At 41.7% G+C, this 26,851-nt stretch overlaps 1 protein-coding gene across 4 annotated transcripts; it reads right to left on the minus strand.

The window, feature by feature from the left end:
- Nucleotides 1-1,513: 1,513 nt before the first annotated feature.
- Nucleotides 1,514-26,851, minus strand: C6H5orf34 (chromosome 6 C5orf34 homolog). Of its 4 annotated transcripts, none has more exons than XM_045021286.1 (14): nt 26,622-26,851; nt 26,255-26,311; nt 25,798-26,025; nt 25,189-25,278; nt 23,067-23,731; nt 22,040-22,141; nt 13,637-13,760; nt 12,195-12,286; nt 11,822-11,891; nt 9,865-10,035; nt 9,040-9,167; nt 5,399-5,479; nt 3,992-4,032; nt 1,514-2,269 (listed from the first exon to the last, which is right to left on the minus strand). In XM_045021286.1, exons 3-14 carry the CDS (start codon nt 25,990-25,992, stop codon nt 2,079-2,081), a joined length of 1,950 nt encoding a protein of 649 aa, XP_044877221.1. In that variant the 5' UTR covers nt 25,993-26,025; nt 26,255-26,311; nt 26,622-26,851; the 3' UTR covers nt 1,514-2,078. The 4 variants fall into 4 exon arrangements, with proteins under 4 accessions (XP_044877221.1, XP_044877223.1, XP_044877222.1 ...); XM_045021288.1 differs by lacking the exon at nt 26,622-26,851 and adding an exon at nt 26,552-26,570; XM_045021289.1 differs by having other exon boundaries at nt 1,516-2,269; nt 9,040-9,134.

The following is a 26,851-nucleotide window of genomic DNA, read 5'->3' on the forward strand; positions in this document are numbered from 1 at the left end:
GCAACAAACATTGACAGCTTTACTGACTTGTATTTGTCATCTTTCGACATTTGCAGAGCACGCAGACGAATTCCAGTTCTAGTGACAATGTACCCATTTTGTCAACATTCAACAACCTAATTATTGAGATCTTTCTCCAGCTCAGGAAATGAAGCACACCTCATTGGACGTTTTTTCTTGCTTCTTGGCATGTCTTTTAGTGTTGTTTTATATTTTCGTCATTCTCTTACTTGCTTCTCAAGAGCAGCGGTGTAATTGTTTGCTTCTGCATATTCAACAACTTTAAGTTTGAACGCTGTGTGATAAGCAGACCATTTTCTTTTTATTTCACTGTTCATTTTAAATACTAGTATGAAAATAGATTAGTTATAGATTTTGTAGGACTTTATATAGGAATTTCACCTGCTTTCACTGTCAAGTTATTGTTTTTTTTTAATTTCAAAGCAGCCCTGTAGATTGGCATGTCTATGGCGATAACAGGCTATTTCAATTTTATTTGCGATTCCATCGATTCTGCACGTTATATTTTCATATTGGCTCGAGACTTATGAGGTTCATTGGTAGAAATGCATGAAGAGATCAAATTACACAGTAGCAGACTGACACCAGTGCTATAGTACTATCGTTCATTGTATTTTTCTGATTGGCTTGTAAGGTGTAGCATTTTTTGAACTGCATGGGTCAAATGTCATGCAGATCTGCATCACTGCTCTTTTAGTATTCATTTCAAGCCAATCTAGTCCACTAAACAAAGCCTTTGCAACTTTAAAAGGCTGTAGTATTGACATCAATAAATGGGTTGGCAAACTTTGGCTCTAGCTCGTCAGGGTAAGCCCCTGGCAGGTCAGGACATTTTGTTTACCTGGCCGCCACTTCCCGTAGCTCCCATTGGCTGAGAACGGCAAACTGCAGCCACAGGGAGCTGCGGAGCTCTATGCCTGCGGATGCTCCAGGTAAACAAAACAATGTATTAGATATTCAATTAAATGATTCCATAGAGTTTAAAATCATCAAATTTTGGTGTAGACCCATTTATAAGCCAACCCCCGCTTTTCAATGCGTCACTTTTTTACCAAAAATATTCAGCTTATGAACAAGTATATACAGCACTAAAGTTGGTTGCAGGCTGAGTCATAGGGCATGACACTGGGTCCCAAATGCCTTTTAAGGAAGATTACACACACCTCCACCACTATGCTCCAAAGTATCAATACTAAAAACACAAAAACCTTGTTCATGCTGAAAATTGTTAAAGAGCATTTTATGAACTATTGGAGTGTTGTGGGTTTTGGAAATAATTTTGATAGCGCAAGCTTCTTTTCATTAGTGATTTAACACAAGACTAGATAAGCAGCGGAGAATATTCTGGAGGGAATAATCCTGTATTTGGCTGATAAGGTTAGGAACAGACAAGATGATCTAGAAGACTTTTTCTTTATCTACAGTATGTATAAGTACGATAACCTAAAAAGAAAATAAGTTTTGTTTAGGTAGGGCACTATAAGGCAATATTCATTAAATGAAAAACAAATGAGAGTTAGTGAAACTTTATTTTCAAAATGTTCTTAAAATTCTGTTTTACAGTAAAAGTATAGAGCAGAAAAAGTTGAGGGGCCATCTTGAATATTCCTTTGATCTCTTAAAAATAAAACATTTAAGTGTTTCATATTTAAAAATTGCTTAACCAGATTATGATAGCCACGTCAGTTATTTACCAGTAATTCAATTGCTTAAAACAATTCTGTATATAAATCAAACATGTTGGAATTTAGAAACATGCACTGTCATTTTAATTTCTATTAAAGGCGGCAATTTTACTCAAGCCCTGTAAATAAAACCAGACAACATAAATATACCTCATTTCTGTTCTATCCTTTGTATGTCTGTATGGGATATTAGAATTCTGTTGTTACAGTAGGAGAGTGTCAATTATTCAGAACAAAAATTACAGGTTTCCAACTCTTAGGGCCTGATCTTTCATTCTTTGCACACCCAAAAATCCCACTTGATGCACAAGACTGCAGGATAGAGCCATAAACATTTAAATAATGCTAGTCTTTCACATGCTTGCTCAAGCGTCACTTCCCAGAGGAGGCTAGGAGAGATTCAATATCTTGGATGACTTTTGACGTTTTTTCCAAAGCCTCTGATATGCTCCTTTCACCGAAATCCTCAGGTAAACTGTTTTCTGGTTGTCTATCAGTAATATGAGATGGATTATTTTTCATAGCCGAAGTCTTGTTTGGAACATTGCTGTTCTGCAGTAAGACTAGCAGTTGCTTTGTTAAGGAAATTTCTGTTTTGTCTCCCATCTAATAATGAAAGAAATTCTTTTAAAATATTTTAACCATTGTTCTCAATTAGGTGGTTTGCCACTGCATACTGCAACCATAAGAACATAAGGCCGTTCTGGGTCAGACCAAAGGTCCATCTAGCCCAGTATTTGTCTACCGACAGTGGCCAATGCCAGGTGCCCCAGAGGGAGTGAACCTAACAGGCAATGATCAAGTGATCTCTCTCCTGCCATCCATCTCCATCCTCTGACGAACAGAGGCTAGGGACACCATTCTTACCCATCTTGGCTAATAGCCATTTATGGACTTAGCCACCATGAATTTATCCAGTCCCCTTTTAAACATGGTTATAGTCCTAGCCTTCACAACCTCCTCAGGTAAGGAGTTCCACAAGTTGACTGTGCGCTGCGTGAAGAACTTCCTTTAATTTGTTTTAAACCTGCTGCCTATTAATTTCATTTGGTGACCCCTAGTTCTTGTATTATGGGAATAAGTAAATAACTTTTCCTTATCCACTTTCTCAACATCACTCATGATTTTATATACCTCTATCATGTCTCCCCTTAGTCTTCTCTTTTCCAAGCTGAAGAGTCCTACCCTCTCTAATCTTTCCTCATATGGGACCCTCTCTAAACCCCTAATCATTTTAGTTGCCCTTTTCTGAACCTTTTCTAGTGCTAGAATATCTTTTTTGAGGTGAGGAGACCACATCTGTACACAGTATTCGAGATGTGGGCGTACCATGGATTTATATAAGGGCAATAATATATTCTCAGTCTTATTTTCTATCCCCTTTTTAATGATTCCTAACATCCTGTTTGCTTTTTTGACCGCCTCTGCACACTGCATGGACATCTTCAGAGAACTATCCACGATGATGCCAAGATCTTTTTCCTGACTCGTTGTAGCTAAATTAGCCCCCATCATGTTGTATGTATAGTTGGGGTTATTTTTTCCAATGTGCATTACTTTACATTTATTCACATTAAATTTCATTTGCCATTTTGTTGCCCAATCACTTAGTTTTGTGAGATCTTTTTGAAGTTCTTCACAATCTGCTTTGGTCTTAACTATCTTGAGCAGTTTAGTATCATCTGCAAACTTTGCCACCTCACTGTTTACCCCTTTAAATAAACCAATAAATAACCAATAAATAAAGCTATGAAATCAAATAAGTGAAAGTTCTTTAATATTTCCAAATCTTATTCCAATCAAATCTCTATATAAAATGAATATTTTCCTGTATATATCAAAGTGTATTTAAAAGAAAAGCCATCAAGGAAGATGTCAGATTGTGCAGTCTAAAGGAATTAACAATGCATGTTAAAAAACTGAAGTAAATTTATGGGTAATTACATGATGTTTTGAGTATATGAAGTAAAAGGTTTTTTTGCAGCTGGCTTAACAATGGAGCAAAATTGAGGCACTTGATAACTTCGTTATCTATTCCAAGTATTCCAAGAAAAGGTTAATAAAAAGATAAATATAGAAGTTTGAACAATAGAGCTATTCCCTTTTGGGGATTTCTGTGTGTTCTGCCCGTTTTTTGGAGTTCCCAGTGGTGTGACATGGGGAGCTTCCCTAGGATAAATAACTGGGCAGACACTTTTAAAAAAGACCTACACAATAAAAGGAATAAAGGGACACGGTCATTAAACACTCAAAATATGCTAAAGAAATATTTGTTGAAAGGATACAGTTAAATCTTTGTATTTTCTCAAGTTCAGCAACAACAGACCTGTTAAAAGAAGATTTAAAACTTATTTTATATAGCAGGATAGATGATGAAAAATTTCTCATGTGTATTTTTGCCTTTATGATTTTATTTCCTTATGCAGTTTTATAGATGACCTGTACAAGTAAAAGAATGATTTGCTTTTTCTTCTCCCCACTTCATATTTTTGAGGTCAACGGAACTGCTCATGTGGATAAAGTTAAATATGTGCAATTGTTTGCAGGATGAGAGCTCTACTTTGAGAATATTCTCCCCCGCCAATTTTAATTCAATCTATATAGAGATTTTTAATGCCAAATTATATAGGTGTACCAGTCTTCTTAAATATCAGCACAGTGCTAGGGAATAGCTTACATATTCATTAAAAAGGACACAGCTAGAAGTCTAGTTAATTTAAAACGTCATTTGGAAGTACTTTCAAAATACTACACCTGCACCTAAAGCTCTCTGCCAATTACTGTGGGGTTGTGATCACATTTCCCTATTTAAAAAAAAAAAGTTTCTTCTATTGTTGTGTAAAAAAGACACAGATACAAAGGAAAAACTGTACATAAATTGTTTCTATAAAACCTTGTGACGTGCTCAAAGCAAACAAGAAAAGATTTTTTCCTTAACTATCTCTGAGATAGTAATTTTAGATGTTACAAGTAACAGTTCAAAAAAATAATTCAGACAGAAGTATGATTAAATAGTCCCTTTAACTACTGTTACAGATTCTGTAGAAGCACAAGATGCGTTCCTGTGGGGTCAGAATGGTGGCTATTAGAACAAAAACTTTAGCAACAGGAAGAGTACAAAGCCAGCACCTCTGCTTCAAAGTAAATGTTTATAATCTGTGTTCTTAGTGCTTATTACCCATGCTATCTGAGCACTTCCCAAAATGATGGGAGTGTACACAGAATCTAAAATATGAAATGACTTTGTTCTTCTGATTATAAGATTTTTATAGTGGACCGTCACAAGGAAGCATATATTTTGGAACTAGAATTTTCTGGATTTCCTATGCTAGTATGGAAGTATTTTGTTTTTTAATAATGATGATTCTCTTATGTTCTCATAGCCCAGTTTCTCCGTTTGATCCTGCAACAAAGTCAAAACACCGTTTAATATTTGTCTTCTACTTTGACAAGAGCTTCAGCATTATGGCTTCAATACAGAAACAGAAAATAGAGATGAGGAAACAAGCCTCTGTTTAAACACAAGCTGCTTGTATAGTTTAATATATTGTAAGAAAAATTATGTGGAGTCACAAAATATAAATGGGTTTAAATTTTTCATCTTTAAAAAAGTGCAGTGTGTCATATTTAGAGTTTAAAACTTTGGTAGTTTCCTTTTATATTATGAATAGCAAGTTATACGTGATGAATACCAGTTTCTCTCAGTTGCAGGAAGAGTCTCTCCCTCATCATCATTCAAACTTCTGCACCATGCTACTATAATTCTGATGTACCTGTATTAAAAACACAATTCATAAAAAAGAAAATAACCATTTAGATCAGACAAATACCTCTTAATTAAATTTGAACAGAAAGTTGACAGCATTAAACAATAAATCTGGAGTAGGGTATGGAACAGAATAAAGCTAACCTCCAGGATATTCTTATGTGAATTTGATAAAAGAGGAAAACAAAAAACCCTCCAGAATCAATAAGTGATTACCCAGTGAAGAAATTTGTCCTTTTATGAATCCCACATATAAATGAAAGAGAACCTTACTGTACAACTGAGTATATTAATTATGTTTAAAAAGGAACATTACTTTGCATTTAATTTGTTGCTTGTAAAGCACTTTTTAGAGTTTCAGGTGATAGACAGAAGAGGAGATTAGATACTGGAGATAGAAAGGGACAGCTTAGTGGTTTAAAGCATCAGATTTGATATGCCCAAACTCACTGGAATCAAAAACCAGTTTTTAATGCTATATGGTCAATTCAGCCCTTAAACTTAATTCACAGAACTCCTATATTATGAAGTTCCATTCAGTTTGATATGCATGTGTTTTGAATGCAACTTTAAAACCGAGGCATTGTCTGCTCTGCATGGATATTAAAGAGTCCACAGGAATTTTTGTAAGAATACAGGTTGCCACAGGCATAGGCGCTGACTCCATGGGTGCTCTGGGGCTGCTGAGGGTCTCGGCACACCACTTAATATTTCCAAATATTGTTTGTACTGTTAGCTAACTTTTGTAAAAGTGCTTTGGATAAAAGTGCTATATTAAAAAATCTTAATAATTAACATATATTTGTTCTACAAATAACAGCACACAACTCATATTTTAATATCAGTAGTCTTACCTTTCTAATGCGATGGATGTGCCCTCTCTCCCCTGGCGCAGCAGCTGGGGCTGGGAAGGAGGCGGGGTCTCTCCCTCTCTCCCCCACTGCAGCAGCCCCCGAGCTGGGGCTGGGAAGGAGGGCCCTCTCTCCCCAGCAGCTGTAGCCCTGGAGCTGCAGAAAGTCGCCTCTTTCTCTGGCCACCACACCCCTGCACGTCCCAAATTCCAGCCACCCCATTTCCCCCTCCCACCTACCCCATATTCCCCCCAAGGCCACCACCTCACCTTACATGTGCATCTTCTCCAGGGTCCAGGCACCTAATTAGTGGAGCCATGCCTGTGCTCCACTAATTAGGTGGGTGGCCCTTCATTCTCTTCTGTGCAGCCGTGCAGGCACAAACCTTAGAGGGAACTATCTGCGGACCACCCGAATAGAGCTCACGGACCAGTTTGAGAACCACTGAATTAGACTACTTGTGTCATGATGGTGAGTAGAATTAGTCTTAAGAAATGTATGGAAATGATGCAAGAACATTAACATTAAAATAATTCAAGAATTGCTATCTGGTCAAATTTGCTTTAATATTTGTACAAAAATAATTCTTAGAGAATTTAAGTTAAGCAACCTTTTTGAACCCTATAAGTAGTTGTGGATATAGGGTATACCTAAGCAAAGAACAAGTGCTCTCCCTAGTCCTTTTGCTTAGGATACATTATTTGAGGGGGAAAAAAGGGGGGGGGAGCAGGGTGTTGGACTATATCAGGGAATTTCTGTACAGGCAAGTCTTATCATACGCGAGGGTTCTGTTCCGCAGTTATCGCGTAAAGCGAAAACCGCGTATACTGAAAATTATATTCTCAAGCCCTTTAAATCCTGCCTGCAGCTCCGGCAGCAGGGCAGGGGCGGCATTTAAAGGGCTCCTCTGGGCTCCTGCCGCCGTGGGGAGCCCAGAGGAGCCCTTTAAATGCTGGCCCCGGCCCCGCTGCCGGAGTTGCGGGCGGGATTTAAAGGGCTCCGCCGGGCTTCCTGCCGCGGTGGGGAGCCCGGAGGAGCCCTTTAAATCCCGCCCGCAGCTTTAGCAGCCGGGCTGGGGCTGGCATTTAAAGGGCCCGGAGCTCTACAGTGGCTGGAGCTCGGGCCCTTTAGTTCACCCCAGGGGCTACCAGCCACCTCTGCAGCTGGGAACCCCCTAGGTGATTTAAAAGCCTTAAACTCCCAGCCACAGCTGGTGCCCCAGGACCTTTAAATCTTGAGGCCACACCTCTTCCACTTGAGGCCATGCTTCCAGACTCCGGCCCTTCAGCGTAAAGCTGAAATCACGCATGTTAAATGCGCGTAAGTTGCGACAGACCTGTATTAGAACCATAAAGTGTATGTGTATAACAAGTCTGAGGCCAAGAGAGAAAGGGGCAGGAGGGGAAGTCAAAGATATTGGTAACAGAACAGGCCTCTTGATTTTTCATTTTTGTGTCTCTCTCTCTCTGCTAAATGTGTTAACACATCCTAAGACAGAAAGTCTGTTCTCAAAGGAGTGATAAGGCTTTGCAAAAACAACTGTAATTGTTCTTCAAAACAGAACACAGCTACCCACTCTTCCTTGCTTTTAACTTGTTTGCTATGTATGTTAACGTTTAAGTAGATTTGCAACATCCTGAGAATTGTTAGATGTTAAAAGAGATAGTGAAGTAATAAGTGATAAATGTATGTTAAAATAGAGGATGTATGTGGATGGATGCTTGATTTAGATAAAGGATGAATGGTCAGGGAGGTGCCAGCCTAAGAATTACAACTTCAGTCTCGATTGGCCGAAGAATGTGTAGCAGGGAGATAACCGGATGACCCTGCAGGGGAAGCCAGAATCCACCCAAGTGCCCTCCTCTCCCCCGATGGAGGGCTGAAGACTCGAAGAACAAGATAACATTCATCTGTCAGGGATGTGCCACCTGCTGATTGATAATCATTTCAAACAAACATCAGCATGATGAAGCGATTCCCATGGACTTGTATAAGGACAAAATCCTTTAAGAACAGAACCAAAAACTCAGAGGCCTGTTCTGTTACCAATATCTTTGACTTCCCCTCCCGCCCCTGATTTCAGCTTTACGCTGAAGGGCTCTATTGAGTCTGGTTCTGCAACCACCCTCCAGGAGCATCGGATGCGCATCTGACGAAGACTCTGCTCCACCCTCGTGTGCAGGCTACCTGGCCAGTACTCTGCCGCGAGCAACCTTTAGGCTGGTAACTATAACAACTCTGCAGAACTTGTATGAATGAGTGTGTGAATGAATAAGGAATGGTAGTGAAATAATATTGAATTGCATATCCTGATTTCTCGCTCTCTCTCTGTATTTACAATAAACCCAGCATTGTGTCTTATCCCTCTTATACGATCCTGTTGGTATTATTTTATTAGTGTAACGGAGGGGAGAGGGGGGACAACTAAAAGTAGTGTCACAGTTAAGACCCCTTAGCAGTCCCTCTTGAATGCATCCCTCAGGTGACAGGCTCTGCTTCCTTCAACTCCTAATAGCTATTATTCAGAATGATGGAAAAATGATTAAATGAATAAGTGAATATCCCATCAAATTAATTGGCTGACGCCCTGTGCTGTGCAATCTGGATCTTTGCTAGCCAGTCAGGTACAACCTTTTTCACAGTCTATTTTCAGAAACACATTCAACTTTTACTGAATTCCTGATTTTGTTAAATTTGTTCCATGCATCAGCTATACCTTTCATAGAGTCCAGGATGTTTTATCTGGATTAGCTGCTGTGCCCCATCAGGAGAAATTACTTTACACCATCCTGTGGTACCACCTTGATTTATCTTGGAAGAGAAAGATGAAAGAGCATCATTGTTCTGTAGTGGAATCAAAGAGGTAGACCTACTTTAAATAACATCAACAACACTAGTTCAAAATGAAATATCTGCAAATGCTTCACTTAAACATTTGTATCTGGCTATAGATGTAAGGTGTGGTCTGGCAGCATGATCACAGAAACAAGAACAACTGGGAGTTCCTGGTGCCAAGCATTGCCCAAACACTGATTTCAATTTGCTATCCGAGAACAATGGAAAATTCAACTCCTTCACTTCCTGTCTGACCCCATGTGAAGAAATATCCAGTCTTTCAGAATATTTAATTCCTTCTACTTTCATCTGGAGAATGAGGTTATAGATTTGTCTTCATTCTCAAGTTCTGTTATTGTTAGAGTAGTAACTTCATACAAACAAAACCTAATTTCTTAACAAATCTTACTCTGCATGTACTGAGTCACATCTGCTGATGCTTCCCCGCCCCCGCAAGTACTTTTTACTTCAGTCAACATTCTAACACAACAGAGCTACAGAAGAGTGTTGTGACAGTGAACCACAGTGTATAACAAATGTGACTTACAAACTCAGGGCAGATGGAGGCTCCCCACCTGCACAATTTGCTTTTTATGCACATCAGAACCAAGTATAAAACTTTCCCTAGACTTCACATTTATTAACTAACACCACCTTCAGACAGAAAGATTTTAAAAACAGATATTTCCCTGCTCCTGAGAATTACCTGTGTTCTTCCATAGTAAGAGCTGAAATCCCAAACCATATTCAAGGTCATCCCATCACAAAACAGAGCATGGATTTTATTATCTGAATATGCAACAAGTCTCCCCACATTGGGAATAACTGTTTCATGCAACGGAACTGGCAGCATTTCTCTTCCATCTGTCCCTGGTATCTAATTTAAACCAAGTGTTCAAGAAAAAATAAAATTTACTATATTTAAAGTTATGTCATTACTAATATTTAACTTGTACCCAGATTCACAGTGCAGCTTTTTTACTGAGACACCAGCAACCTGCTTCCCTGCCTGCTCTCTGACTTGCTGACATCCCCTTACATTCAATTGGTTCAGGCCCCACCAGCTAGTCCTAGGTCTTTGTTCTTGTTCTTAGCTTATACCCACCTGTAGGATACATGTAACATTAAATAACTAAAGTTATCCTAAGTTTGGTTAAGGGTGTAACTTAACCAACAAAGGATGGAGAAGCAGAGCACCACTTCACAAATTAGCAATCCAGAAGGTAAAAGATTATGATCCTGACTTCAACACTAGATATAGATATCTATGTGTGTGTCTTATAAAGAAGCCCCCAATCATCAAGTAAAAGAAGACCATGAGAATAATAATTAGTACTGTAGTGTGGTAAGGATATATATGACAGGGGTGGGCAAACTACGGCCCACCAGCTGTTTTAATCCAGCCCTCAAACTCCTGCTGGGGAGCGGGGTATGGGGCTTGTCCCGCTCTGGTGCTCCAGCCAGGGAGCAGGGCCGGGGGCTACTCTGTGCGGCTCCTGGAAGCAGCGACATGTCCCCTCTCTGGCTCCTACACATAGGGGCAGACAAGGGGCTCCACTCCGCACGCTGCTCTGCCCCAAGCGCCGCCGCTGCAGCTCCCATTGGCCAGGAACTGTGGCCAATGGGAGAGTTAGGGGCAGCACCTGAGGACAAGGCAGCACGCAGCAGAGCTGCCTGGCCATGCCTCCGTGTAGGAGCCGTAGTGGGGACATGAAGCTGCCTCCAGGAGCTGCTTGAGATAAGTGCTGCCCAGAGTCTGCACCCCTGAGCCATCCTCCCGTGTCCCAACCCCCTGCCCCAGCCCTGAACCCCCTCCCACCCTCTGAACCCCTCTGTCCCAGCCTAGAACACTCTCCTGCACCCCAAACCCCTCATCCCCAGCCCTAGTCCTGAGCCTGCACCCCCTCCCGCACCCCAGCCCAAATGTCATGAGCATTCATGGCCCACCATACAATTTCTATACACAGATGTGGCCTTTGGACCAAAAAGTTTGCCCACCCCGATGTATGGTTTCAAAAGTAACTAATAAAATAAAGAGCTGTAGTAACAAGACAAAGCAAAAATGTCTTAAAAGAAACAAGTCCAAATCTTCCCACTGTTCTGCTTGAGGGTAGGAAGGAGAAGGTACAAAAGGGAAGGCCTTGGGAAGAAAGGAAGCTGTAAATCTTATCTGGATTAAAACTGGAAATAAGGGTGAATTGTCTCAAGTTGTTTTTTAGCTGAAGTCAGTAACTGACAATGACATACCCTTTTTAACAAACAGGTATAAAAAGTAAATTCTTACTTGATTGCTAATACCTGCCTGACCACGTTGAAGCTGACCAATATGGATCTAAGCACTCACAGGTTTAGCTCATTTGTACGGATCTCGATCAAATGCTTATAAATGTTTTGTACTGTTTAACATAGTAAGTTGCTTATTAGTTAGGCTTTTTAGGCATGTTTAGAGCAATGGTACCAATACCATTTGGCCTTTGGATTTAATAAAGGAATTTATGGCTAAATTAGTGTTTGGTGGTTTCCCATAATCAATATTATGAATTTCAAATATTACTAATTCCAGCACCACCTCTCTTTTTCCCAGAAGCTGTTGTCTGTAGACCCTACTAACCACAGGCTAACAGTTCAACTGTTAACATACTTACAAGTCTTCAGTTACATACCATTCTCCAGCAGCAGATACTGTAATTATGGATTAATGAAAGTTTAGTCTTGTGACAGTATTGGAGAATTCTGAGAAGGAAAAAATACATATCTCATATGCAGAAAACATGCTGCACTGCACAAATACTTGCTGTAGCTTCATTTACACAGTTATTGTTAAGGATCTATTTTGTAACCTATTTCATTATGTTTATATATTTTTTCTGGTACTGTTGATATAAATTACTTTGATTTATTTCTCATATTCAGAGCTATAGTTGAAGTCTAACTAGAACAATATGGTAATCATTATTTGTCATCATTGTTACTGAATGCCCTTCCGAAGGCTAGAGCAATTAATATAACAAAAATAAAACAAAAGAAATAATTCACCTGGTTGCCTGGGTAATAATGGAACAGATGGAGTATGGACTTTCTGGTGTATCAGGAGGCAGACTGTTTGCTGAATACATTTTTTCTTCTCTCTAGAACATGACAGAAAATAGAGGATTTATTTATAGATATTGTGGTATTTAAGAACTAGCAAGACATCAAGTTTTGGGCATTCCTTCGCCCAGTGAATAAAAAGATTTTGAAGGTTGCCACCCCTATTTTGAATGGTTCTTTTGAGGCACACCAGACATCTTATTCAGCATGGGAGGAGGCATCACCACCACCACATCAAACAAACATCATGTCATCCCCTTGGACCAAGGCCTTTCACCAAGGCCCAACTGTAATACTAAGTTCCTATTATCTGATTTTGAAAGGTATTCTGACCAGACCAAGGAAGGAGATAGCCCTAGAAATAGTTGTTTGTTTCTGTGTTCTTAGCAACTCCTAAGATGTGAACATAAGGTTCATGTTAGCTATACAACCCGTGAGTCAATTTCCATCCCATCTCCCACCCCGCCCTCCAGTCCTCATTTTAAGAGCCTGGTTTAGACAACCAGAACAAGTTGCACTTTGCAACACTCTGCTGTGACCATCTTAGAAACTGATTCACTGTGGAGTTTTTACCGAGTCTGCAGTTGCCAACTCAAGTCATTTGCTGTGCCACCTGTGATCATTTAGCAACTGAATTCCATCCTAGACACACAAGCTGCATTTTCCTATATTTTCTGTTCTTTTCCCACTCACCCCTTTATTATTTATAGTATGGCAGCACCAGCTAAAAATCAGGATCTCTCCAAACCCATTGTGCTAATACTTGAGACAGGCTCTGCCCCAAAGAACATGAAATAAATAGATAAAGGGTGAGAGGGAAAACAGAGCGAGAGAGAGGTGAAGTGAAGTGACTTGTCCAAAGTTCACTAGGTCAGTCGCAGACCAAGGAATAGAAACCAGGTCTGCTGAGTCCCATCCACTGCACCACACTGCCTCTTTTATTTGTCTTGTTTTTAAAGGAGATCAGAATGTAGTAAGACAGCTTAAGAATGGAGTGCTACCACTTAAAATTGACTCTCTGGGCCTTTGATGCTATTTTAAAAAAAAAACTTTCAAGAATTAAGTTTTTAAACGGGAAAAATCCTAACAGAGAGAGAAAAATAGGGAATATGAGATCACAATACCTACTTTCCTGAGTTTTTGAGATAAATGTTCTAACCAGATTTTTCTCTAATTTACAAGTGATAAAAATATATTATTGAAAAATCTTCAGAGGAGCTATCACACAAAGTACTAAAAAGTGACTTAAACTAGAAAAATGTCTTAGTACAAACTATCCTGTTAAAGCAGTTTCTTCAAGTGAAATATGCAGATAACCTTGAATGGAAAATTAGAGTAGTATTCAAGTAGTAAAACAGTTTGGGTTTTTTAAGAAGGGCAATTCCCACCTGTCTTGTTTCTTTGTGAACTGAATAATGTGTAAAATAGTTTCCCAAAAATGCTCCTTCTGACTTGAAAACTGATCCATCTCCAGGATAAATTTCTATAAAGTTTTCAATATCATGGATAAACCTAAGAGATCAGAAGACAGGACACAAAAGGAGTTAACTATCAGTATTGCCAATTAAAGGGGGGAAAATGGTAATTTGCTAGATGTGAATACACATCCTTTCACCAAAGCCTCCACATGAAAAGTTATTTCCTTGTTTCCCCATCAGTATTCTCACTGCTTACTTTTTATTTTCCCCTTTAAAAAGGAAGCTTAGCACTATCCAATTTTTTAAAAAGAGAGCTTTTTAAAATTTCTTAAATATAAGTAGATATCCCATAAAAACATAATTCACCCACAGGTATTGGAAATGAAATATAGCAATGATGGAGGAGTATGTCCACATTAGGAGGGAAGTTTTGATTAAACCCCTCAAGAAGCAGGAAATTCAGGGTGTGTCTACACTGCAAGTTGAACCCAAAACTTTTGTCTTTCGTCGGTACTTAACCCCCCCGCCGAAAGACAAAAGTTTTGCCGACGCAAGAGGCAGTGTGAATGTGGCTTTGTTGGCAGGAGCGCTCAGCTCAAAAGTGCTGACAAAATACCACAAAAGAGGGTTCACACTTGCTGACTTTTAGCTACAAGGCTGTGTCGATCCAGCCTTGTCACTAAAAGCTGCGTAGCGAACATAAGAACGGCCATATGGGTCAGACCAAAGGTCCATCCAGCTCAGTATCCTGTCTGCCGACAGTGGCCAATGCCAGGTGCCCCAGAGGGAGTGAACCTAACAGGTAAGATCAAGTGATTTCTCTCCTGCCATCCATCTCCACCCTCTGACAAACCGAGGCTGGGGACACCATTCCTTATCCATTCTGGCTAATAGCCATTAATGGACTTAACCGCCATGAATTTATAGTTCTCTTTTAAACCCTGTTATAGTCCTAGCCTTCACAACTTCCTCAGGCAAGGAGTTCCACAGGTTGACTGTGCCCTGTGTGAAGAACTTCCTTTTATTTGTTTTAAACCTGCTGCCCATTAATTTCATTTGGTGGCCCTTAGTTCTTATATTATGGGAACAAGTAAATAACTTTTCCTTATTCACTTTCTCCACACCACTCATGATTTTATATACCTCTATCATATTCCTCCCCCACCCCCACAAGTCTCCTCTTTTCCAAGCTGAAAAGTCCTAGCCTCTTTAATCTCTCCTCACATGGAACCCATTCCAAACCCCTAATCATTTTAGTTGCCCTTCTCTGAACCTTTTCTAATGCCAGTATATCTTTTTTGAGACGAGGAGACCACATCTGTACACAGTATTCAAGATATGGGCGTACCATGGATTTATATAAGGGCAATAAGATATTCTCAGTTTTATTCTCTATCCCTTTTTTAATGATTCCTAACAATCTGTTTGCTTTTTTGACCGCCTTTGCACATTGCCTGCACGTCTTCAAAGACCTATCCACGATGACCCCCAAGATTACTTTCCTGATTAGCTGCAACTAAAGTAGCCCTCATCATATTGTATGGATAGTTGGGGTTATTTTTTTCCCCAATGTGCATTACTTTACATTTATCCACATTTAGATAAGCCCTCAGACTTAATGCTACCTTAGCAACCTTACCACCTCTTCCTTGTATATATTTTGATATGATACAGGATTTTTCATTACACGATCACATAATATTATGTGATCTATGACTAGACCAGGGCCCAATCCTGCAATTTAATCTGGATGGGCAGTACACTCTGTCCACAAAAAGCCCCACTGAAGTCCAAATGGCTTTACATGGGCACAGGGAAACACATGTGGAATGAATTGCAGAACTGGGGCCTTAATAGTCAGTCTGCTCATGTGGGTTAAACATTTGGAAAGTTCAGAAATATTTCACACTCATTGTTACTTGGCAAATAGATATTCTAGAGAAAGAATGAAGCTTTAAAGTATTTGCTTTCCCACTATACTACTGTGAAGGACATAATACCAAATTCTGTTTCAGTTGTCATCAAGACACTGAAATCAGATTTTCAAAACAAGTTCCAGAGCGATAGCCGTGTTAGTCTGTATCAGCAAAAAGAACCTTAGAGACTAACAAATTTATTTGACAGGTTTCAGAGTAGCAGCCGTGTTATCCTGTATCCACAAGAAGAACAGGAGTACTTGTGGCACCTTAGAGCAATGGTCCCCAACCTTTTCCAGGTGGCAGGCGCCAGATGATGAGCCACCGAGGACCGTGGCCGGTAGACAAGCATCCGCCAAAATGCCGAGACGTGGCAACATCAAGAGGCATCGCTGCTGAAATGCGGCCGAAAATCAGCAGCATTTTGGCGGCGATGCCTCTTGATGACGCTGCTTTTCGGTGGCATTTCGGCTGATGCTTGTCCACCGGCCAGTGCGCGGGTGCACAAATGCCCCAGCGGGCGCCGTTGCACCCGCAGGCACCGCGTTGGGACCACTTCCTTAGAGACTAAAATTTATTTGAGCATAAGCTTTCGTGGGCTAATCTCTGTGAGCTCTCAGTGCTGAGAAATGGCATAGCAGCACAGCAGTCTGTCCCCCTCCCCCTGCAGCAGCAGTCTGCCTATGGCTGTGTTCCTAGTGCTGAGCAGAACAGGAGCATTCCAGTGATTTGCTCTTTGTTTGTTCCCCAAAGGGAGCAGCACACAGATACTTCCAGGAGCTTTGAAAGGGGAGAGGCACATGCCTGCGTGGCAGCAGAGATCAAAATACTGAGCAGAGCAATCAGGGCAGGCATTGTGGGATACTGGCGGAAGCCAGATCTGTTGACAAAATCAGTAGTGTCTACACTGGCTCTTTGTCAACAATAAAGGGAGGGGGAAAGACAAAAAAGTCTCTTGTAGGGGTGGAAGTTGTTTGTCGCCAAAACTGAGTGTTTTTTGTGACAAAAGTCCCATTGTTGTGTGTATGCTCTTGCTGTTTTGTCGCCAAAAGGCAGGTTGTGGTGACAAAACTTGCCAGTGTAGACAGCCCTAATTTTAAAGTAAGGGCTTGTCAAGCGATTAATCACACTGATAAATAATAATAGGATACCATTTAAATATGTTTGGATTTTTCTACATTTTCAAATATATTGATTTCAATTATAAAACACAGAATACAAAGTATACAGTGCTCACTTTATATTTATTTTTTATTAAAGTATTTGCACAGTAAAGAACCCCAAAAGAAATAGTAATTTTCAATTTACCTAATACAAGTACTATAGTGCAATCTCTTTATCATGAAAGTTGAACTTACAAATGTAGAATTATCTACAAAAAAACCTGCATTCTAAAATAAACCAATGTAAAATTTTAGAGTCTGCAACGTCTACTCATTCCTACTTGTTCAGCCAATAACTTAAACAAGTTCGTTTACATTTGCAAGAGATAATGCTGCCTGCTTTTTGTTTACAATGTCACCTGAAAGCGAGAACAGGAGTTCTCATGGCACTGTTGTAGCCAGTGTCACAAGATATTTACATGCCAGAGGCTCTAAAGATTCACATGTCCCTTCATGCTTCAACCACCATCGCAGGGGACGTGCGTCCATGCTGATGACAGGTTCTGCCTGATAACAATCCAAACCAGTGCGGACCAACACACATTTATTTTCTTTATCTGAATCAGATGTCACCAGCAGAAGGTTGATTCTCTTTTTTGATAGTTTGGGTTCTATAGTTTCCGCATTGGAGCGTTGCTCTTAAGACTTCTGAAAGCATGCTCCACACCTCATCCCTCTCAGATTTTGGAAGGCATTTCAGATTCTTAAACCTTGGGTCGAGTGCTGTAGTTATCTTTAGAAATCTCACACTGATATCTTCTTTGCATTTTGTCAAATCTGCAGTGAAAGTGTTCTTAAAATAAACATGTGCTGCTATAACGTGAAATACATCTCTACCCCGATATAATGCGACCCAATAGAACACGAATTCGGATATAATGTCGTAAAGCAGTCCTCCAGGGGGAGTGGGGGGTGGCTGTGCACTCCAGCAGATCAAAGCAAGTTCGATATAATGCGGTTTCACCTATAATGCAGTAAGATTTTTTGGCTCCCGAGGACAGCGTTATATCGAGGTAGAGGTGTATAAAACAGGCAGAAAGTAGATAAAACAGAGTCGAGGACATACAATTCTCCCCCAAGGAGTTCAGTCACAAATTTAATTAATGCATTATTTTTTTAATGAGCATCATCAGCATGGATACATGTCCTCTGGGATGGTGGCCAAAGCATGAAGGGGGACATATGAATGTTTAGCATATCTGGCACATAAATACCTTGCAACGCAGGCTACAAAATTGCCACGCAAATGCTTTCTGGTGATATTGTAAATAAGAAGAGCACAGCATTGTCTCCTGTAAATATATAAAAAAAAAACCAACTTGTTTGTGTTAGCAATTGCCTGAACAAGAAGTAGGACTGAGTCATAGGCGCCGACTTATATGGGGCTCTGGGGCTTTAGCCCCATGAATAAATCCCAAGCAGGGGCTCTGCCCCACCAATGTTTTTTCTCCCCTGCTTGGAGCGCGCCCCCCCGCCGCTGCCGCCGCCGCCAGGGCTGCCCAGAGCCCTTTAAATCCCAGCCGCCGCCGGGAATCAGAGGGCTCTGGGCTGCCTGCTGCAGCGGGAAGCCCAGAGCCCTCTGATTCCGGCGGGCGCGCTGGGATTTAAAAGGCTCTGGGCTCCCCGCGGTTGCAGGCAGCCCAGAGCCCTTTAAATCCCAGCAGCGGCGGGGATTTAAAAGGCTCTGGGCTCCCCCGCGGGTGCAGGCAGCCCAGAGCCCTCTGATTCCCCGGCGGCGGCTGGTATTTAAAAGGCTCTGGGCTGCCCGCCGCACCAGAAAGCCCAGAGCCCGCTGATTCCCGGCCGCGGCTGGGATTTAAAGGGCTCTGGGCTGCCTGCAACCGCGGGGAGCCCAGAGCCTTTTTAAATCCCAGCCGCAGCCGGGAATCAGAGGGCTCTGGGCTTCCCGCTGTTACGGCGGGGAGCCCAGAGCCCTTTAAATCCCGCCGCGGCGGGAATCAGAGGGCTCTGGGCGGGCGGCTGCGGCGGGCAGCCCAGAGCCTTTTAAATCCCAGCCGCGGCCGGGAATCAGAGGGCTCTGGGCTGCCCGCCGCAGCTGTCAGCCCAGAGCCCTCTGATTCCCGGCCGCGGCTGGGATTTAAAGGGCTCTGGGCTGCCTGCAACCACGGGGAGCCCAGAGCCTTTTAAAATCCCAGCCGCGGCCGGGAATCAGAGGGCTCTGGGCTTCCCGCTGCAGCAGGCAGCCCAGAGCCCTCTGATTCCCGGCCGCGGCTGGGATTTAAAGGGCTCTGGGCTGCCTGCAAACCGCGGGGAGCCCAGAGCCTTTTAAATCCGAGCCGCGGCCGGGAATCAGAGGGCTCTGGGCTCCCCGCCGCGGCGGGCAGCCCAGAGCCTTTTAAATCCCAGCCGCGGGCCGGGAATCAGAGGGCTCTGGGCTGCCTGCTGCGGCGGGGAGCCCAGAGCCCTCTGATTCCCGGACGCGGGCTGGGATTTTAAAAGCTCTGTGCTCCCCGCGGGTGCAGGCAGCCCAGAGCCCTTTAAATCCCTGCCGCGGCTGAGTTTTTAAGGGCTGCGGGCTCCCCGCGGTTGCAGGCAGCCCAGCGCCATTTAAATCCCAGCAGCGGCTGAGATTTAAAGGGTTCTGGGCCTCCCCGCCGCAGCGGGCAGCCCAGAGCCCTCTGATTCCCGGCCCGGCTGGGATTTAAAAGGCTCTGGGCTCCCTGCGGTTGCAGGCAGCCCTGAGTCCTCTGACTCCCAGCCGGGGCTGGGTTCAAAGGGCTCTGGGATCCCCGCGGCTGCCAGCAGCCCAGAGCCCTTTGAATCCCAGCCTCTGTCCGCTGATTGCCCCCTCCCCAGACCCCTGCCCAACTGCCCCCCAGAACCTCCACCCTCTATCTAAGCCCCACTGGTCCTTGTTCCCCGATTATCCCCTCCCGAGACCCCTGCCCCTAACTGCCCCTTGGGACCTCAGCCCCTATCTAAGCCTCCCTTCTCCTTTTCCCCAACTGCCCCCCTCCTGAGACCCCACCCAACTTCCCCCCCCAGGACCGCACCCCCTACCTGTCCCCTGATAAAACCTCTTAGCCTCCGATGCCTATCCCATTGCGTCCTGTCCCCTGACTGCCCCTTCGAACCTCGGCCCCATCCAACTCCCCCAGCTCCTTGTCCCCTTGACTGCCCCCCGGAACTCCCTACCTATTATCCAACCCCCAAACTGCTTACTGTGCCACTCATACCAGGGTATCTGGCTCCATGCAGCTCCAGACAGTTGCTGCCATGCTCCCCCATGGAGCCCACAGCCCTCTCCCACACCCCAGCACCTGCCTTCCAGATTTGAACACCTCAAAATTCAGGAGTGCTCAAGCTCGGTTTGGGCAGCTTTTACTTCATTTCTCCCAAATCAGTTTCCCCTGCAAGGTGCCAACTGAAGGTGTTGGAGGAACAGAGAGATCAGGGTGGCCTCCTAATGCCTGGAAAAGAGACAAAGGCCGGAGGAGGGAGTGTCAGTGCCTGTGCGGACTTCTGGGAAGTGCACGGTGTGGAAGGGGATGCTGTGATGCTTTGGAAACATCTCCATACAAAGCCAGTCAGGACTCTGGGGGAGCCTCCTCTCTCGGAGCATACTGTCTCCAGGGCCAAGAAGCTTACACCTTCCTGGGTCTGACCTCGGGGAGCATTCAGCATGCCCTTCCACGTCATGCACTTTCCAAAGTGAGTCTGCCAGGCTGGTCCTGGGGCAACCACAGGTCGCTGCACCCCAACTCTGCAGTCAGATGTGACTCTCAGCCAAGACAGTAAAACAGAAGGTTTATTAGATGACGGGAACACAGTTTAAACAGAGCTTGTTGGAACAGAAGACAGAACACCTCTGTCAGGTCCATCTTGGGGGGGTGGGGAGCCCAGAACCAAGTTCTTGGTCTCTCCCAATTTCCCCAGCCAGCTCCAAAAAGACACTCCCTCCTCTGGCCTCTGTGTCTCTTCTGGACAAGGAGGGCCACCTGATCTCTTTGTCCCCAACACCTTCAGTTGGCATCTTGCAGGGGAAAACTGAGGCACCCACACAGTATTCAGAGAAAATATTAAGAACATTCCCACTTCATCACAACAGATGCAACAAAATATAATACCGTATATTGAAGTAGGCAAGTGCTGCTTCTGACTTTCCACTTTTAATTGACCCTTGTAATCTTGTGGCGCTGACGCGTTGTAGCTTCATTTTATATCGGCTTACAGGGCGGGAGCGGGGGGGCACCACCATTTTGGGCCCCACCAAAAATTATACAAACCTGCCGCCTATGGACTGAGTGGACTTGTAGGCTCCGAAGTTTTACATTGTTTTGTTTGAGTGCAGTTATGTAACCAAAAAAAAAAATAAATAAATAAAAAAATCAAACCCAACCTACATTTGTAAGTTGCACTTTCACAGCAAAGATTGCACTACAGTACTCATATGAAGTGAATTGAAAATTATTATTTCTTTTGTTTATAAATATTTGCACTGTAAAATGATAATCAAATATACACTTTGATTTCAATTACAACACAGAATACAATGTATATGAAAATGTAGAAAAACATCCAAAATATTTAATAAATTTCAATTGGCATTCTATTGTTTAACAAACACGATTAATTTTTTAAATTGCGATTAATTTTTTTGAGTTAATCGCATCAGTTAACTGTGATTAATCGACAGCCCTATTTTAAATTATTTGCATATAATTCTATGCAATTAGTTCATAGTAGCGTTTGGCTGATTGCTAAATCTGGATTTATTTAGAAACTGGGACCAACGTATTAAAACTTGGTTGCCTGAAATTAGCCCTAAACAAGCAGCATAATTTTCTGAGGAGCCAAACTCCTTAACTCTGGCAGCTGTGCATAGGAGCTAAATACTCTCTCCCCCTGCTGCTCCAAAAAAAAACAAAAAAAAAAAACCAGTCCTCTTATTTAGGAGTTTTAAATGTGGCCTCAAAGTCCTAACTTTATTTGTACAATACATACCCAGCCCAGAATTTTCAAAGACAAGAAATTCTGAAGCACCTTTTTAAAGTTCATATAATTAAAGAATGATTGAATAAAACATTTTTCAATTCAGTGACATATGTTTACTCCCAAGCTAATACCACAATGGCCAAGTCACAGTCTATGAAGTTTTATTTCAGAGTAATGAACCCCAATAAATACAGCAAAAACATGTTCAGAATATTAAATGTAACTAACTCCTCAGGAAGTAAAATAGAGATTTGAATCTGGAAATTTCATTTTTTAAAAGCGTAATTACCACAGAAGTGCATAAGTTTCCAAAAGTGAACAAATTATTTGTTTCTTACCTGTAAATAATACCCTGGCACCAAACAATTTTTATTAGTAGAGTGTGAGAATTATGTTCACTGTCTTGCTTCCTCTGTAGAAAGAGGTCACAGAAACTCCACCTGGGCAAAAGTCAAAGACAGAAAAGCTGCAGTAAGTTTGCAGTTCATCAGTATTATTATTAATATTTTGCACTGTTCAAAGAAACAAGGGAAATCTTCATATAACTTGCTTAATTTTTGATAAAATATCCAAAAAAATGCAATACTCAACTCATTTAAAAAAGCAGCACATGTTCAGGAACTGCAAATGGATGAACTGAGAACTACCCAACTAGCCAAGAAGTTATTCTTCAGTCAATGAAAGGTCTCAGAGTAAATTGGCATGAGAGAGTGTGTTCAAACTTAGTGACCCTTAAAAAATTTGTTTCAAGGAAACTCAGTCTGCTCAATTATTACCATTTAACCTTACTTTCTAAGTTATAGCTGTACTTTCCCTCTCATACTTAATACGGAACAAGTTACTTATAATCAAATATGAATCATGTTTTTGTGAACAGCCAAGAATGGATGTGTACTAACGAACATAAACACACACACACACACACACACACACACCCCTTATCCTCTTCCTTTTTCTGAAAATACAGTTTTTAAAAAGAGTAGTCCATGCCACTGGCAAACTTCCCAAGCATTATTTTCCCAAAACCCAAAGTAGTTTGAATGTATTTTTTCAATATCACCATTACTGCTACGTGCATATTTGTCGAATTAGAGGTTCTCTCTCGACAATATACCAAATATTAAAGTTTACCATTTTTCTTCGGATTACTATTACAATTGCTTACCCTAGTCTATGTATTGTTGGTCTTATGAATACTACATTTCATGAAGTTCCTACGAAAAGTGTGTTTGTTACATGTTTTATTTTAAATAGACATTTATGATGGTTAATATTCAATCAGGCTGTTGAAGAGCTGACATTCAGATCTTCGGAACTATAAAAATATATTGCAGAAAACTAAAAAGCAAACAAATTTCCTGTTACCTGTGTAGGTGTGGTGCACTACAGCTGAGTGGCAAAGCTCTAGGCAAATGAGAAACTGCCTTTGTTTTTTCAGTTTCCTTTAAAACATCAGATCCTGCAGTTCCATTTCTAGTGCATTTATTCTCCACATATGTTTTACATATGTTATCAGTGTGCAATTGATAGAACATTAACGCCAAGGACAAAGGGTATTTCCATTCTTCTGGATATGAGGAAACAGACCAGCGCTGCATAACCCACACGTATTCAGATGAACAGCATGTAAGAGACAATGGGGCCTCATCTTGTCCTTTTACTTGGTTTAAACAGTCCTTTGATTTGTCCAATTCCCTGCATTTGTTTATAGTCCAGCAATGTTCCTCTTTCTTATTCTCCATTCTCATTTGTTTAGGAAACACTTCTGAGATAACACTTCTGCTTGATTTTCCATGCTGACCTTTGTTTTGATTATTGCTGTTTTTTTCAGAGAAAGATGAAGACGCAGCACACTTTTGGCTTACTTTGCATAAAAATTCCACTGTAAACTCTTGCTGCAGTTCTGACATGCAGAGATAAGCACGACCATCTAAGGATAATATTTTTACACTTCCATTATCCATACATTCTGCTGCATCAGTAGCATTGGGGCTAGGCCAATTGATTTCTGAGATATCAGAGAGAAGAATCTAAAAAGAGGAAAATGAACAGAAGGTAATAGAATCTATTTTAAGTGAACTTAGTTCTTCTGAAAGGTGACAGTGGTGAAGAGTGAAGGTTCCTATTTATCTATAAAATAAGACATCTCACTTCACTTCTCAAGTGTGCCTCTACCTGTTCTAGCGGAACCATACTCCTTTAGCACTGAGTAATTTAGTTATTATGCTCATTTAATCCTTGTCCTCTCTGTTGAGACTGCCAACAAGTAGGCTTGGCAGAATTTGATTTTTTTTTTTAAATAATTTCAATGGCTAGAGTTAGTTAATTTTTAGCATTTTTTTATCCATTTAAATTTTCACAGTTGTGCAAAATTATGGGAAGGGAGGTCAGACAATAGTTATGTAATAACAGTAGATGCGGGGACTCAAAAATTAAAGCTTTTTAACCATTAAAACCACAATTTTTCAACATCACATGTCAAAATATACAAAGTAATTATCCTTTAATCAAAGTTCTCAAGTGGCTTTTTTTTTTTTTTTTTTTTTTAACTTTCCCTGTCTATAAATTTCAATTAAGATCGATAGAAATATGTTTATTTCAGTTTGTGTACAGTGAAATAAACATTTTAAAAAAAAATCTAATCCTTCCAATCTTACCAACAGGGCAGCGGCTTTGGTGATTTAGTGATGTGGATCTCTTTTGGAAAGTGTCTAGAATACATTCCCGAAGGAAATTTTAAAATATAATAATGAATTTACACTAGTGGTGCCAGATGAAGGACCGTGGTGGTGGTCGAGCATCCGCTGAAATGCCGCCGAATTTTGGCGGCATTTCGGCGGATGCTCGACCGCCGGCCAGGACGCGGGCGCATTAAATGCACCCGCGGGCACCGCGTTGGGGACCCCTGAATTAGAGCTTTTGTGGTATCACATTTCAGAGGTACCTGAAACTATACCTATTAAACCTATTTGCAAAAAAGGTGTCAAAATTTGCTGCTAGATCAGTTACACCTCAACTACCTAGCTACATACAAGTACAACTTACATTCTTCAACTTGCTTCAACTTACATTCTTGTATAACTTTTTCCACTGTGCCCATCATTTTAATATTGGGTGCTTTTACCAAACTAAATACATTAAATAAAATAGTTTCCATCCTTATTTCCAGGATGAATTACTTGATGATTACTTGTTCTATTCATTCCCTCTGAAGCTCCTGGCATTAGCCACTGTTAGAAGACAGGATATTGTGCTAGATGGACCATTGGTCTGACCCAATATGGCCACTCTTATGTTCTTCTTATGCAACTTAAAAATCAAAATTTTCTAAATCTAATTTACCAACCAAACTGCATTTTACAGAACTTAAAAACAAAACAAAAAACACATACTACGAAAGTAAAACAAACTAGAAAAAAAAAATCACTGAATCAGACTCTCACTGAAGTTTATTTTGCAAAAATATTATTAGGTATGCAAAACTTACATTTTTCCTTTCAGAAGGTATGATACTTGAAGGTAAATACAAGGAAGTACAAAACTGGTTCCGGAAACCTATTGCTCGTAGGAGTTGCTCCTGAGGAAAGGGTATGAGACACATGATCATGGAACTGGCTACACAGTGGGAACATTTCAGTGGTTGCTTTATCTCCTCTTTTTGGGAGGAAAATAGTGATTTAGAATTCAGCATTATTTGTACAGTGATAACCAACAATGCCATCACAATTTCTCTACACCACAGAAGCACTGTATGAACTACCAAACGCTAAGGCACTGTATGAACTACCAATCAACATTAAGAAGTCTACATAGCCTTTTGGAATACTAAGGGCCAGATATATTGTCCATCCACAATGGGCATCTATACATTTGAGAAGAACATGTTAGCTGACTGACAATGTTTACTTGGATTGCTAACATTGGCAGTTCATAAAAATGTTCTAAAAAAAGGTAGTTGAAACATTGAATGTTGTTTGCTGCTATAATGGAAGGAATAATAATATGCCATGGTACTATCTTCTTATCCCACCTGCTCTTCTCCTTTATTTTTGCTCTATGTGGAGATAGCATAGAAAAAGAAATTTAACTCACGTACTCGGTAGGTACTAATAACAAACTGAGTCCTTTGGCGAATCCTTTCAGCTGGCTGCAGAGGATGGGCAGAGACAGGAAGTGCCTTTTCAAACAGGAATTCAGAGCCACAGGGAGAAAGAAGCAGTCTGGATCCATCTATATAGTGCACCTCTACAGAGTCATCCTCATAGAGAATCATGAGACTTTCAGGCTTCATTGCAGTAAAAGGAAAATGTTTGTCGAAGAGAGTCTACATTAAGGGACAACAGACTTAGGCTATAAGGGTAGTCTTCCTAATACACATGTACAAATAATGAAACAGGAGCAGATCTATAAAAAAGGATTACAGTAAATTCCTAGCTCCACAGTTAACAAATTATCATAGCATGGGGGTGGTGGAGCAAGTTTTTACATAGCATGCATAGACAAAACAAACAGCATAAGCTCCATTTTATAGGTATAAATAGACATATACCCACCCCTTATTAAAGTATTGTTTACAGCTTCAGTATGTCCCAGGGCAAATATCAACAGTTCTGGAAGAAAGTAAGTATCGAAACTTCAATTAATTCTGCTGCCAAGGCTGAAACGATCAGTGTAGGCTTAGTTAAGGTGCCTTTTCCTTAACCACACTTAGCATTTGCTTATTAACAATACTTGGTGGTACACAACATCATCAGCACAACAGGGGAGCGCTGACGATGCTCCTGAGCTACGTTGGGCCTTTTCCGCAGACAGCGACTATACTGCGGGGAGGGGGAATAACAATAACACACTTTTCTACAGGAGTCGTTTCAGCCTCAGCGCTTGGGGGCGTTTAGCTGTATTGTCCCCAGGGCCGCTTACAGAGTCAATGGCAGATCCCCACAAGCACGGCCCAGGCCAGCCACAACCCTGCCCCGTCCCGTCCCAGGCGCGGGCCGCTCCGCATCAGGGCGCCGAGCAGCGCGGAGGGCCGGGTGCCGCCCGCAGCGCCTCAGACCGTGCAGCCGGATCAGAGCGGGAAGCGCCGCGCCCCAAGCTGCCGGGGAGCCTAGTTCGGCGACTCCCGCTTGAGCGGCGGCAGCTCTGGCGGG

The sequence above is a fragment of the Mauremys mutica genome, chromosome 6, assembly GCF_020497125.1.
Source record: "Mauremys mutica isolate MM-2020 ecotype Southern chromosome 6, ASM2049712v1, whole genome shotgun sequence".
Classification (NCBI taxonomy): domain Eukaryota; kingdom Metazoa; phylum Chordata; order Testudines; family Geoemydidae; genus Mauremys; species Mauremys mutica.

Coding starts and splice junctions, on each gene's coding strand:
- C6H5orf34 (XM_045021287.1), bottom strand. CDS start 25,992: ATGAAGCCTGAAAGTCTCATGATTCTCTATGAGGATGACTCTGTAGAG. Junction 22,142..23,066: donor AGTGCACCACACCTACACAG/GTAACAGGAAAT, acceptor ACTTTTGCCCAG/GTGGAGTTTCTGTGACCTCT. Junction 9,168..9,864: donor CTTACTATGGAAGAACACAG/GTAATTCTCAGG, acceptor ATTCCACTACAG/AACAATGATGCTCTTTCATC.